The sequence below is a fragment of the Patagioenas fasciata genome, chromosome 10, assembly GCF_037038585.1.
Source record: "Patagioenas fasciata isolate bPatFas1 chromosome 10, bPatFas1.hap1, whole genome shotgun sequence".
In the NCBI taxonomy this organism is placed as follows: Eukaryota; Metazoa; Chordata; class Aves; order Columbiformes; family Columbidae; genus Patagioenas; species Patagioenas fasciata.
The window spans coordinates 18,176,092-18,191,225 of record NC_092529.1 but is presented as its reverse complement, the minus strand read 5'-3'; the positions used below and the strand labels follow the sequence as shown (position 1 = coordinate 18,191,225).

Here is a 15,134-nt window from a genome sequence, read left to right as displayed (position 1 = left end):
GTACTTTACACAAACTATAATGCAAATATGCACTGTAAGAGGCAGGTATTGATTAGCTAAGTTTACATGATCAAGCTACAGTTTAACAAGTTATTTCATGAGCAGCAAAACTAACTGGTTATTAACCTGTCTCTCTATGGTGGATTTTCTGCAGCACAGCAAAGGTTGTACAAGTATGTCAGCTTTCCCTTACAGGAGGTAGCAGCAGAATCTCTCTTTTTAGTAACCTGATTGCACGCAAAATCTGTACAGATTCTTTAAATCTTCAAAAACTTTGGCCCTGTGCAAAATGTGATTTAAACCAGACACTATCTCAGAAGTTGTGTGTAGTAACAGGCAGTGACAGTGATTGAGCGCATATACAAAACCCTAAATACTGTGTTTCCTTGTGGAAAAATGCTACTGTTCCCCACTTTAAGAACATTTGGCTGGGTTTGACTGGTTTTGGAGGGCTGGGCAGCTTCCTGCATGTCATAGTATTTGAGTAAAGAAGGTGTAGCTCTAATGGAAGAGGAATCGCTGGGTGAAATTCTATAAAAATGGGTCACAGATTTCTCCTATGTGCTGCTGCTCCATATGACTGTGGACCAGGACACATCCTGGCCCTATGACAAGTTAATGGGAGAGGAAGCCCCATGCCCTGATAACCACAGTTACTGTCTTTTAAGTGTGCAATCTGACCTATTAAAAGACAGTCTGTGCTTATTTATATTTAAAGTGTCACTGAGTACCAGCAATGCTAACACACCAGTAAAACATCAACCAAAATAGTACCAAATAAATCCATTTAAATTAATGCTCTCTGTTCCTGTGTCTCCACAGAGCTGGATGTGACCTCTGTTCTGCAGCTCTTACTTTCGCAAAAAAGTGGTGACATCCAGTCCAGATTTACGAAGAATGAACTGTATGCTTTGTTTATGCCAACATTTGATTATCTTTTAATGATACAGAGATAGCTGTTGATTATCTCTAAGCTCAGTTCTAGATTTCATTAGATTAATTAGTTTGAAGTCAAGATGGTGTGTGATGAATCAGCTGCAGAAAAATATTTGCAGATAAGTTTTGAATTACATTATTACCTTCAAATCTGATTCTGTTCCCATTACTTCAGTAACAGATTTCTTCAAGCATTCTGAAAAATAAGTACAGGGGCAGGAATATTTGGTGAACATCAAATTAGTCTTCTCCCACAGCCAACAAATGGAGTGAAGCACTTAAACTGTATTAACTCTTCACATTTGCATTTTGCCTTTATTTAAACAAAAGAACTAAAAGATATACCACATTTTACATCAAAACTATTGTATAGAGAACATGTCTTAAGAAGAAAGAGCCACCTGATTAGTCTTTCAAACTTTTTTTTTTTCCACAGGCCAATGGAGTAGTGAGGGAGAGTTTCTGCTGCTCTTGTCCATCCCAACCACCCCTGGAGGTGCCCGGGGTTTTCCAAAGTGATTTTTGAAAAGCAGTTTCAACGGTTGGAATTGCTATTGCATCTCAAGTACATGCCAATGGTCACGGCCAGATAACTATCAGCAGAAAACCTTTGTAATTTAGGCAATTGCTATTAACACAGAGGTGGAAGGAAGGACAATATAATTTAACAAAGTCTAAAATGGCTCAGAGCCAAGGGAAATATCAAGCGTCTGCAAGCAAAGGAGAAAGCACGTTTTTGGAAGAAAAAGACTAGCAGTGTAGAAGCTACTTAATTTTAGAAGTCTAAAGATATTTCACCTTTTGCAATGCCATTAAGTTTTTAAAATAACATTATTCCTAAAGGTGTAGTGTTGAAAGAAAAGACTCCCGTGAACCTGGTGTGGTGTGATTGGAGCATCCTCAGTAGGCAGCTTCTGATGACCTCCTACAGGACAGAGTGCAGGGGACCATGTGCATCTGGAGTCATCTGTAATGAATTCTCATCACAGCATTTAATAATTTATTTCTTTTAGAAGACAGAGAAATTCCAGATGTACCTGTTATATTTCTGGTTGTAAAACATTTTTACAAATAATAACTGGTAGAAGCTGTAAATGGTGGGGTAGGAAGAGCTGGAACATCAGACTGATCAGACCAAGGTATGTCCGATTGGTGTTCTCTTCCTGACAGTGAATGAATGGTGGATACTTGAGGAGGTAGGAAAGGAGCGAGCTGTCAATATTCCCCAGTCGCCAGCAATTTGCAATCTGCAGTGCCAGAAGTGACATCTTTGTACTTAATAGCCCTCGATGGATTTTTCCCAAGAATTTATGTTGCTGTCTCTTGACCATTGGAGACTTTTGAGCATGCTGTTACTATTGGCTGGTGGAAAATCCTTTCAAATGGGAAGTATGCGCTTTGTGTCATGTATTTGTGACAAGAACATCTGAGCTGGCTGTGGTAGCGCTGGTAGCAACCTTTCTCATTAACGTGAACTGGGAGCTAGCGCATGGCTTTCTGCATTTGTTGTGTCCTTGCAAGGAAGATATTTTTGCTGGGGCAACACAAAATAGCACGGGTGGCTGTGTGTGGCTGCAAGGCAGGAAATTTGGGCTACGGTACGTGCTGACTTGCAAAGTTAGCTTGGATGAATCACTTTTCTCTTGGTTTACCTTTCTGCCGAGTTTTCTCCTCGGATTGGACAAGAACATTACCCTGGCCTGCCTATAGTCACCTTTTCGCCTGTTTTTTCTTGTACTTAAGTAGTGCGTTGCAGCATCTGGATTATAAACAAGGCAAGGGAATGTTTTAAATCCCTCAAATGGGGATTTGCAATGTAAGTCTTGTAGAAACATTCCTGCTGAAATCGGGTTATATAAACCTCTGTAGAGTGTGGACTCGCCTTGTGGACATTGGTCGCTCACCAGTCCAAGTCAACCGCTCGGTTACTGGCGAGAAATTCAGGAACTTTCTGTACCCCCTCCCCTCTCTCTAAAGTGAAGTTTACCCCTTGCTAAGTGTTGCCGTGACCTGTGAATCCCTTCCTTTGTTCTTGAGTGATCAAAATAAGTCTGACACAGGATTTTAGGTGACCCAGAGGTCGTGGAAGGGAATTGCAGCCAGAAGGTTAAAATCGCTGTAGCAGGATGGGCAAAGATGGGGCTTCTCCATGTGCAAATTCCCCTGGAGGAGGGCTGGAGCAGAGCCTGCAGAAATGCGTCATGAGAAACAATAAGTTAATATGTACATGGAAGAGCAGAAGGAAGGAAAAGGGAGATCTGACAAATAATTTATCGACATCCACAGATATATGAGAGAGGCCACAACTCCAAGCCCTGCAAATGAGGAGTTTGCCCTGAATTTGTTCCTGGTGGGTGAAGGGCCATACCTGTCCATGCAGGCTTGGTTACTGGGGGATGCAGTTGCCTTTGGATGGAACTTGAGGGATCGGGTGGCAGGGGGTGTTGCAAATTACAGAAAGGTTTTGTGTCTGAGGTTATAGCCTCTGATCTCAACCTTTGATCTCAACTGCATCTAGGGTGGGGGAAGAGTTCAGCAGATGACTTAAAAAGCTGAGCAGGTTGCTGCCAGGGGAGCCAGCAACCAGAGTGACCCAGGGAGGGGAGTCTGAGCGGTGCCACCTCTGCCGAGGGGAGAGCAGACCCTCTGAACGGTCGGTGAGTTTGCGTGCCTGGTGTGTGGTGGCTTGCTTGGGTTGAGGGAAACTTGGCACCAGGGAGTACCAGGATCAACAGCTGAAGCTGCATTAGGCTTGGTTTGGATTTGTCATGGTATTCTCATTTAGCAACAAAAAAACCTCCCAACCAAATAAAATAAATGTTGTAGAAAATAATTGTATAGTCCATATATATGGCTTATGGAATGGAGGACTGAGATTGCATGTGTTTGTTCCAAAAGACAAAAGTTCAATAGATTAAGGAAAGAAGATGATGATATCAACTGGATTGAGATGTAAGGGGCTTTGATTGTGCCATAGAACTGGAGTTTCTTTATTTTGAAGTTATTGATAGTAACCTCAGCCAAGAGGAGGGTAGAATAGGGGATAAAGAAGATCCAGATGTGACCAATGAATAAGAAACTATAAAAAAAGTAATGGGAATAAAGCAGGAAGCCTATAGGGAATGGTGGATGTAGAAATGGGGAGTCCAGACATGTATAACTTCATAAAAACAAAATGGAAGTAAAACAAGAAAGCCTACAAGTGAATTTGAGTCAGACCATGGCTATAAAAAGGCAACTCTCACGATTTCCTCTGCTACAATAAAACGTGAATAAAGAGACAGGGGTTTCAATGCTCTCCGAGTAAAGCCAAGATAAAACCTGTCAAGGATGGGGTGAGATGGGATGATCTCAAAGAGGTGACAAATGAAACTCCACACACAATGCAACTGGAGACCAAAAACTGAACGGTAGAATCATAGAATAATTTGAGTTTGAAGAGACCTTCACAGAGGATCTAGTCTAACCCTCCTGCCATGAGCAGAGATGACCTGGAAAATTATAGTAATTTTACTATTTTACTGTAATTTTACTTCAGGGGCGTGGCAGGGCCTGAACAATGTTGAAGAGAAAAGGCAAACATGATCCTAAAGGTAAACAGGTCTGACATAAAAAAACAAGGGCTTCTCAGAGGACATCAGACAGTTTAGAAAAAGGAAAATCAAAACATGAAAGACTTCCTTGAAGCCCATATTGGAGAAGGAGCTGCTACAGTGCCACATGGAAATGAAGAACAAACCTGTAGAAGGTGGGGGGGGGGTGGTGCAGAGCGACTTTAAGTTGACAAAGCTATGGTGAAGAGGCTGGTAATGAAAGGGTGATGCCCCATGAGAAGAAGGTCCTGGGCCCCCTTAAGGGCTGATCTCCACACAAACCATGGAGATGCCACAGGAGAAATGAGGACAGAATGTGAATGTAACACCTTCCTGTCTGTTCATTGACCAGGCTATTAAACTGTTAAAATAATTCCTAAAGTTCAATTCTTCCAAGTCAGCCTCTGGAAGCCTTGCTTTGCAGTCAGGGAAGTAAGAGTCAACTGATGTGATTTTCAATTTTTAGTGTACACTTGTCGAGGGTTAAGATTGCGGGGTGACAATCAAACCCTGGCAGATGTATTGTTAACCTCCTCTCCCCCCCACTTCCCCCTTTTTGCCCCTCCCTCTCCCCCCTTCCCACTCAGGACAGGCGATCGGGAGGGAAAGAAGGACAGAGAGAAGAGAGTTGGAAAAGTTAAAGATGTTTTACTAATGCTACTGATAAGAATAGAGAAAATAATACAAAATATACAAAACCAATCTTGTAAGTCTCAGCAACTGCAGAGCCAGCACCCAAAGTCCTGGATTAGATTCTGTAGCCAACCGGAGCTGGATTCAGTCTCTCACTGGGCCTCAGTTCGCAGGGACGACCAGCAAGGTCCTCTCCTAATGTCAGCCATGAGGAAGAAAAAGGGAAAAGGGCAAAGGGCCGAGATCCTCGTGATCTCCCACTTTTATATGAAGTATTCACGTGAATGGAATGTTATACACCGTTGGTCAGTCTCTCGGTCATCAGTTTTCTCGTTGCCCCTCTCGCGAGATGTCCATCCGTGCTTATCAATAAGTTTGCATTCCATTGCTAGGTTTAACCAAAACATGTGTCGGATTCTCCAGAAAAATGCAGCTAATATGAAGGCTTTAGCTGACAGGCAAAAATTCACTAAAAGAGAAACTTGTTTTTAACAAAACCAGGACAACACTGCATTTTCGTTTAACTTCAGTTCCTCTCTTTGGTTTTCTGAATTATGTCAGAATTCACTTTGATATAGAAGAGCTGGACAATGAGTTTGATACCATAATCTGATTTTATGCTAATGTCGGCTCAATAAATTTCCTGTTAAACAGAAAATGAAATTAAAGGAACAAATATATTCATAATGTGAGACTTTTAAAAGTGATGTACAATTAGGCACAGTTTTACAAGCATAATGAATTGGTGGTAATAAAAAATAACCTTTTTTGTTAATCCCAGAAAATACATTTAATGTTCAAGCTCAACCTTTTTAAAGGACTGCTGAAAAATATTTGAATTTGAGGGACCTGAGAATTTTTGCATATCCTAAACTTTGGTGGATTGTGAATACCAAACGTAACATTAAATAAGGAAACATGTCCTCACTATGCTCGCCCCTTCATCAATTTTATTTTGTGTAATTTCAGAACCACTAGGATATGTCAATATTTTTGTGAGCTTGCTGTTCTCCATAATATTGGAATGGCCTAAATTGGGTAGAATAACTGGAGTTTTTTCTGTACTGTTCCAGCAGTGTCCTTATACTTACAGTTTGAATCCAAACTCAATGCACTTCTGATGTTCAGGAAAATGGGTCCAGCTGATATCTGGGCCTGCTCCTTCCCATTAGATCTGATGTGATGCCCTTTCCTATCAGCTTCACTTGCTTCTGAGTTTGTAATATATAGAAGGCAATAAACCACCTTTTATCCACAAAGATGCAGGTGCACCTACCTGGCATTGCTTGCTGTGGAAGCTACTCCTCTCCCTTCTAGTCTAATGTCTTGACCTCCAGAGATTTGTGCATTAACTTGGGAGAAGCACATGGGTTTTGCTTTTCTTTTTACTCTTTTTATGTTAGTGGCCAGGGAGAATGGGAAGAATGCAAGTGAGTGAATGCCCTCTTTGATGTGTTGCTCCTGAGCATAATCTGCTAACCTGGCAAGCGCCAGGCACAAGAGGAATTGCTGCCCCTAAGTAGGAAGAAACTTCAGCCACTTTGCAAGCAGTTGCTTGCAGTTTACTCATTGGTTTTGGGGCAGTGAGCGGCCGAGAGCGCCTCGTCCCCCTGCAGAATAGGGCAGCTGGGCACGGTGTAGGGACAATCACCTGCTGCTCATGTAAAGGGAATTGTTCTTATAAGTCCAGATAACCTGAAATCATAAGATTTTTCTACCTATATCTGAAAAATACACAATGAAGCATTTACCCTAAAAACAGTACAACTGTGGCATCTGATTCTCTACAGAGGGACTGTGGCAGGAACAGCCTCCAGAAGCCATCTGCAGAAGACATCTCCTGAGGTGAGACACTGAGCTACCGGCTGGAGCTGGGAGAGAAAATGGGCACGTTAATGTCAGTTGTGAGTAAGGACTGTCCCAAACATGGATGCTGTGGGAGTATTTTGAGAGGGTGTATTTGAAATACAGTTGAAAAGGCTATAGACAGCATTATTGGAGAGGGAAGGGTGATTTTGGTTTCACTCAAATTGAACAATAAAGCTGTTAATAGCCAGCAGAAGTTTAAGAGTGGGTATACCCGCTGTACCTCTGATTTATTTCGCTACACTTTAAAATGATGCCTGACTGTATGATACACGTATTCTGTAAAACACATGCATCCTTTGCTCTGCAGGACACCAGGACGTGTTTTTTGCTCTGAAATCTGCATTGACCATGTCTCCTCCGGTCCCTTCAGACCTGGGCTATGTACCCCCTGATGGTGGATGGGGCTGGGCAGTGGTGTTCGGAGCCTCCATCTCAGTGGGGTTTGCAAATACCTTTCCTAAAGCTTTCACAATCTACTTCAAAGAGCTTCAGGCTGTTTACAGCATCTCCTACAGCCAGATTGCTTGGATAACGTCCATCATGTGTGCTACCACCTATGGAGGAGGTAAGTGAAGCAAGACTGTATTTTTTTTTGGAAAAGAGGAGGTCAGATCTCTAGACCAAAAGCGGAGGGGCGAATATATTTATTTAAGGAAGGTCTTAGAAAGCTCTAACTGCAAGTTTGGCTTTCTGTTTTCTGATGATGTGCATTGGCAAAACATAGAAAACCAGTACTGCTGAGTATTTTATTGACAACAGATACGATGTCACTAATTCTTGTTATTTCACCAGAATCTTGCGATGTGTGGGTGGAGGCTTGGCTACGGTGAAATTACTTGAGTCTTGGAGAGTTATTTCAGCGTATTTAGTATTATGTCTTTTATTCTTTTCATATTTTTGGCTTTCATTTTGAAACAAAAAATGTGTTACTTGCACTCATGATTGATTATAGAGAAGATGCTGGAAACTTGAACCTGAAGCTTTTGATGATGAACAGGGACAGCATACATGCATGTAAATCTTGAGGTAGTTTGTGAATATGTTTTTCCCTAATTCTGTTGCTAAAATGTTGCTGAAAATCATTTATTAAGGGATGATGTTTTAGACTTGTCTCTGCGGAATCTTTCTGAAAGGACAGATGTGTTCACCAGTTAATTCAAGTTAAAACGTACTCACCCCTCGGCTGCAAAAGTTGCCATTGTGCAGAGGTCATGGGAAGGTATGGCTTGCCCTCGTAATGAAATCACCACGGGGATGTTCTCAGAGGGATATTTACCTCAGATACTGGTGCCAGGTATCAGTCTTCCACTTTGATCTGAGCAGCTGGTGTGTACCTTGCTGTTAATGGTTAGGAGAGGACCATCTTGCATTTAGGTTGCTGATGCCTGTGAGGTGCAGCTGATGGAGGTTGTTGCTGGGCTCTCAGCAGAACCTTGGTCAATCTTAGCTTGTTTTGCAAGGGTGAAACGTAGAAGGATTAACACTTAAGAACACAATAGCCACAGTGACTCACATCTACCTAAGCCTGTATTTTTCCTCAAAAATGTCAGTGACACACACTTTGGGAAACACTATTACAAACAAGTTGTAGATGGAAGGGTCCCCTCCATCCCCCTCGGCTTCAGGACAGTTCAGTCTGGAGGTTTCCTGGGTCAGACACCAGAAACTTCAGGGTTCACTCTGTGTACAGAGGCTGTGCACACTCATCTCTTGTACTTCAGGAACTGGTTTTATATGGCAGTTAAAAAAGATCTGTTTAGTCATCCAATATGAGATGGATTAAGGTGAAAGGAAAAGATTTCTGTAAGGCTCAGCTGGCACTCGGGACAAGGATACACGTTGATCTCTCAGGGCCCTGAGCGATGCCTGTGACTCTGTGGACAACCCGCCTCTTTACTCTCTGACAGCTCGTGCCTCGTGTTATTGAACATGCGATTCCCAAGGTGACTGCATGCCTTGGAAAGCTGGCATGGGAGAAAGCAACTTTTTACTTATCGATTCAAATCCAGCCCTTGTCAAGGGAGACTGAAGGCTCCTGTTGCCACCGAGGCAGCAGATGGTCTCAGCCCATTCCCAGCGGGCAGGTGCCAATGTCACTAACCCGCCACCACAAGTGGGGCTGGCTGGCACACCGGGGGTTCAGGATGTACGTGACCAGAGGGGTGTGAGGGATGAGTTGTTTCCCTGTTTGCAGAAAGAAGCTTTTCAGGTCTGTCTGGAGTTGATCGGCAGGACAGCGAGGGGGCTTCGTTGGGCTCTGCTCTCTGCTACAGATGGACAGAAAAGCTCACTTTCAGGGTTATTAAATCAGCACCTACTTCCCCTTGAAACAATGAACATGTATCCTGTGGCCGCTGTTTGGCTGTGGTGGTTCAATGTAGGAGCTGGGAAGGTCTAACGGAGCCTGAGGGAGAGACTTGAGCAATTCAGGTTGCGTGGGGCTGCTAGAGGGCTCGATTCCTCAGGGTGGCTGTTCAGGGACCTCTGAAAACTGGACATCTGAAACTAAGCACTGAACATTAGACATGTCTCAGACCAGCACTTCGTTTTCCATGTTCTCTGAGCTAGAGCCCTTGGTACCTGGACAAAGATATAGAGGATAAGATGTCCCTGCTTATTGCAGGGGGTTGGACTAGATGACCTTTGAAGGTCCCTTCCAAACCAAACTTTTCTATGATTCTATACGGCACGGGAATTGTTGTCAGTGATCTAGATGCGATAAGAAACCATTACATTATACAACTTGTGGTTTTCATCATGGATCTTCCCACCTTTAAATACAGATTTTTTTGGCAACATCTTATTGCTGCCGAGCTGTCATTATAACCTAGAGCTGAGTGTGCAAGCACCTGACTTTCTCCGATATCACATGGAACAACAGGAGGTGTCTGCATAACCAGAAAAACGCTGTGAAGCAAGATGACTCTTTTTTTCAGCATTGCATTTGCCTTTACACAGACCTTGGGCTAGGAACTCAGTCCTGGCAGGGGCTCCTGCCTGTTCCACCTTTCTGGTGTTTTCACAAATACTGTTTATTGCTGCATGAGCACCTTTTCTCTCTGGGCATCTGTCCCATAGTGTGGTAGCTCTGTTGCTATTCACTTCACTCAGTTTTTAAATCACTGTAGCATCTGAGTTTAAAAATATAAAACAAAACAAAACAAAAAAAACAAACCAAATATTGAAAAAAAAAAATCTTAGGAAGAATCCTTGTGTAATGATTGTAGACTGTTCTAGAATTAGGGGAGATCAATTATCTCCTGTTCTTGTGAATGATTAATAATTCTAAACATTTTCCTGTCATGTTCTCATCTTTCAGTTTTTTCCAGTAAACAATGTTGACAGCTCCAGAGATCTGAAAGCAGTAGCATGCTAATAGTAACAGAAGAGGGAATGACGGTAATAACAGATTTAGGAGTTTCATCTTGGTTGAATAAATATCTTTGAGTTTGTAAGTAATTCAATAGTCAGTTTGATCTTCCTTTCAGCTACACCAGCATAAATCCAGAGCAATTCTGTAGCATCCAGTGAAGCTGCACATTGTGTTTGAGGGAGGAGGAAAGCACCAGCAAAGCCTGCCAGGGTGGCTGAGGGCATGTGGGGGATACTTTCAGGGAGAGTTATGCCTTTAAATCTTAGTTTTAGTTTTACAATATTCAGATACACTACAGCTAGCTGTATACGAAATAGTCTTTTAGGATGGTGTGTGTATTTCATTGCACTTATTAACAAAGAAGTTTTAATGAACACTAACATTGAATACAATTTCTGGGTGAACCTTTGGCTGCACTGAAGTCAGGAGGCACCTTGCCATCACCTTTAGTGGAACCAAGATCTAATCTGTCAGCTGCAAAGCTTGCTCTGCTGGTCTGTAGCGGCAGAAGCCTGGCAAATTGGAGCCCCAAGTATGGCATTTGGGAAAGGGGGATGAGAACTGAATGAAATTTTCGAAATTTATTCTGTGTCTGTAAACACTCAGTTTCACAAAGGTCTCCAGGAATGTGAAGTGATGGAGTGCTCTATAAACATGACCTAGATAACAGGTGCATCTTTGAAGCCTGTCTTATGAGGAGTCATTTTTGTGGCGCTTAGTGGGCTCTTGGGAAGGTCAGTCTGTAAACTCAGGATTACAGCAAGCTTGAGTAAATACTACACTTGGACCAAAAGTCTCCTTTTTTTGATCTTGTTGGGGTAACATGGATGTACAGTGTCAAAAGTTCAACAAGCTCCTACAGGACAATCTGTATAAGACCTTGAAAGTTAATTCTAAAGCATCATGCTTGATCTGCTGGACAACTGTCGACCAGAAGGGCAAAACAACGCAGAAAATGCAGGCACAGGAGCCAGGACAAGTTTACCTACAGTAATACTGTGTATTGCATCACCCTGTGTGAAGGGCACAGAGGGCTGATCAGCCTCGAGCGATGTTACACACAGCCACCCACGCCACGCCACGCATTGATGCATGAGCTAATCTCACCCCATGTTCGATTCTGTTTCCTGTTTCTGTTTCCCAGCATTTATCTGAATTTGAATGAAGGAGTTTGCTGGGTTTTCTCCACCCCATGAAGAAGAGCTGGTTATGTGCCGACCTGATCCTGCAGTCCTGCTTCCCACCTGCTCCCTTGCAGTGCCCGGCAGCCTCACTGCTGATGGGAGCTGTGTGGTATCAGCCAAAACTGGCTTCTGCTCTGTGCATCCTTGTCCTTGAAGCAAATCAAAGGTGCCTACATACATGCAGTAAACAGCAGTACCTGCTCCCACAGTGCCACAGTCCTAGAGGAAGATTTCTTGGGGGAACTTGCAGCAAGATTGGATTTAGATCGGATATTAGGAAAAAATTCTTCACAGAAAAGGTTGTCAGGCATTGGAACAGGCCACCCAGGGAAGCGGTGGAGTCATCATCCCTGGAGGGGTTTAAACGGCATTTAGATGAGGTTCTTAGGGACATGGTTTAGTGCTAGAGTTAGGTTAGGTTAGGGTTGGTCTTGATGATCCTAAGGGTCTCTTCCAACGGAAATGATTCTATGATTTTAAGAGCAGAAGCCCTCATGGAGTTACGATCACTTGTCACAACAATTTTTATTTGATAAGGGTGAAAAAAAAGCCCCAGCTGCCTCTTTATGACAGTTTTCTGCAGCTTTAATTGACTACCCCTCTAATACCTTGAAACTTGGGCAAGGTGGGGTTACTTTTTTTTTGAAAATACCTGCATTATTTAATGGCTCAGAGTACTATGATCTGCAAACAACCATGTCCCAGAGACTACTTGCAAACCTGTGTGATGTTCCCCTGTCCCCAAGCCACTAACCCGCAATTCAGGCTCAGCCAGCAGCTCCAGTTTTTTTGTTGTTCTAGGGTGGGAATTCCTCTGGGAATGGCCTTGTAAGATCTCTCTTCTCTCGAACATCCGGACAGTTTAATGAGATATAAAGCTCTCCACCTTGTTGAAGGCACCTTGTTGATTCAAGCAGCCCTGAGGAAGGTGATTTTTTTTTTTCTGTCCTGTTGACAACTACTTGAGAGTTTATTTGCGGCAGGACATCCTTGGAGATGGGCTGGAGACAGCTGTGCCACCACTGCTTAGAGCCATACCTTGGAGAAGGTGCTTGTGGAGAGGCTGAATGTGTTTGGACCCTGCAGTCCCGATTCATTTGACAGTGTAAGCTGCAGATCTTTGCTGACCTGGTTCAACTTCACTGAAGTAAGGAAGGAAACTCTCACAAGAATATTTCCATGAGAAGCCACAGGAGACCGGTGGCTTCAATGGAAGTGAGCCCATGTCCACACACCTTGGCTGTGGTATATGGGGGGGTAAATCCACCACTTGGAAACTCTCTCCAGGTTTGCAAACTGTGACTTTATGGGGATCAGCTAAATTAATTCAGGATGAAAAACGTAGGGAAGTAACATCATCAGCAAACAAGCCTAAGAGACCTGGCAAGCATCGTGTGGAATATGTGTTGGGACAACTCAAGGCAGAGGCAAACACTACATTAGCATCGTTTCACATCTTCCTAAGTGAAAGGATGAATGGGATCACAGGAAAATAAGTATTTTAAGTAAAACTGGGATTATGTAGTGACTCTAAAGTTGGCTGAAACTGATAGAAGAAGCTCTGGGGTGGTGGAATCTACTGCCTCTGTTGCTGGTGTGATCAGGTATCCCTGGTGGGACCAGCTGCTCCATGTCAGTGTTGGGGATATGCAGGGGGTACCTGTGTGACACAGTTTACCAGGACTTCTCATCCTTAACAGAGTAGAAATGCAAGTTCTTTATTTTTTGTGTGCTTTTTGCTTCAAAATAAGAACAGGAGGGCAAAGTAGGGAAGGCAAACTGGAATAAAATGGGAAATTAGTACTAATTTTACTTTGACAACACTTTCTTCACTGTATGTTTACCTTGAACAAAAATGTATGAACTCATTATCCTGGGGTAAAACCTCACAGCAAGGGAAACAAGGCTGGATGTGGAAGTGGAAAAGGCGGAGGTTTCCCTCTGCATTGTGTCCTCTGGTAAGGAGTCTCCTTAACTTTTGGTACAAATGAGTGACCTGCTCTGCTCTGGCTAATGTGTAATTACACTTTCAACACAACCTTCTGCCCCAGCTGTTTGTTTACCCATGTTTGTGTGCACAATCTGAAATGCCACCAGCTGCTTAATTTAGCAGTATTTGGAAAAAAAACCCAAACAGTATCTGTCCTGATTTTCCATCGTTCAGGGCCTGGCATAGCCAGACTTCTGCCATAAAAGTTAATAGATAAATTCTTGATGCACCTTTCAGTACTTTAACCATATTGTTTTTCCCTTTCTATACAGTCATTTTCCAAATGCAACAGAGGAAGATTCTACTGGGATTAAAATGTAAATGAGATGAAGAAGCAACAGTAAAGGAATAATTTGTTTTAATTCCTCAGTGAAAACATTCCAGTTATTAGATTTAGATTAATTGTAGCCATCTTTTTACCAACACAATTGTTTTGGTTTGGGCTGCTGATTAAACTCCTGCGACAGGGGAAAAACAGAAGTAGTGATGTCACTGCTCAGTTTATTTTACCTCCAGGAAATCAGCACATCCACCAGTGATGCTTCATGCACCTGGCTGGTGCCATCTAAGAGGCTTGCTGGCTCTGGAAAGATTTATTTCACATTGCATGAATTCCTCTGCCTGCCTGGCCTCTGCACTATTGATACTGAGGCTTAGCAAAAAGCAAGTTTGCCATTTCATAACTTTCTGTTTTGACCTCTCCTTGATCCCTTGTAAAACATTACTCAGTGGAAAGCAGAGCCACGATGCCCTGCCAGCATCCTGGGTGGTTTCCAGCAGCACCACCACCAATGTCCCTTGACTCCATGAGGTGTCACCTCACTACCAGGTGCTCTGACACATGAGGCTGTTGGCTCTGCCTGTATCCAAGCATCTCGCAGCCGTGGTGAGGGTGTGTGGAAATTAAAAGGCTCCCAAAATAGCCATGGTGATGTCAAGGGATGCGATGACCGCACTTGACCCGTGTGCCCCATTCAAAGCACATGTGGGTGCCATGGTGCTTGGGGCGCTGGCTGCATCCCTCCTGCTGCACCCCAGGAACTGCTGGCCAGAGTTAGGTTCCCTTTAATTAAAGCCTTGAGCATGAAAATATTAGTGGCAAATCCCTGAATGCCGGAGGCCTTGTGACTAAACACTGAGGAATGTGTTTTATCAGCCTGGTCGCGCTCAGCAATGAGGAGAGCGCAGGGGATAAGGGTAATTCGGGGAATTATTGATCTGTGCCCCGGCTTGTGTGCTGTGATTGCATCTGGTTGGGGTCCAGAGTCAAGAATTTTGCTGAATTCAAAACTTTTCCCAAGTAATAGTCTATATTCATATGAAGTGATCCCTTGTAGATAGTACAGGATATTATTAGGAACATAGAAGTGTTGGCCTGTTTTTGAAGGACAGGGATATCTCTCTCCTAAAACAGACTTCACTGAGGAAAGTAATAGTGTCGCATCCTGGGCCAAGGGATCCAGCCCTTCGGTTTTGCAGACAATCGCTACTTATAATCTCATTCATAAATTCAGAGGCTCCCTTTTAACCGTGGTTATGGGTTGGATTTCACTGCT

At 43.2% G+C, this 15,134-nt stretch overlaps 1 protein-coding gene across 3 annotated transcripts in view; it reads left to right on the top strand.

The window, feature by feature from the left end:
- Window positions 1-3,468: 3,468 nt before the first annotated feature.
- Window positions 3,469-15,134, top strand: part of LOC136105777 (monocarboxylate transporter 2-like) — a 42,886-nt gene continuing 31,220 nt past the window's right edge. Inside the window, exons 1-3 of one of the 3 annotated variants that reach the window (XM_071813254.1) lie at window positions 3,469-3,589; window positions 6,953-7,007; window positions 7,339-7,596. In XM_071813254.1, the coding sequence (XP_071669355.1) occupies window positions 7,380-7,596 (217 nt within the window). In that variant the 5' untranslated portion in view covers window positions 3,469-3,589; window positions 6,953-7,007; window positions 7,339-7,379. Of the gene's footprint in view, window positions 3,594-6,952; window positions 7,008-7,338; window positions 7,597-15,134 lie in introns of those variants that run through there. The other 2 variants (XM_071813253.1, XM_065845601.2) reach the window with 2 other exon arrangements.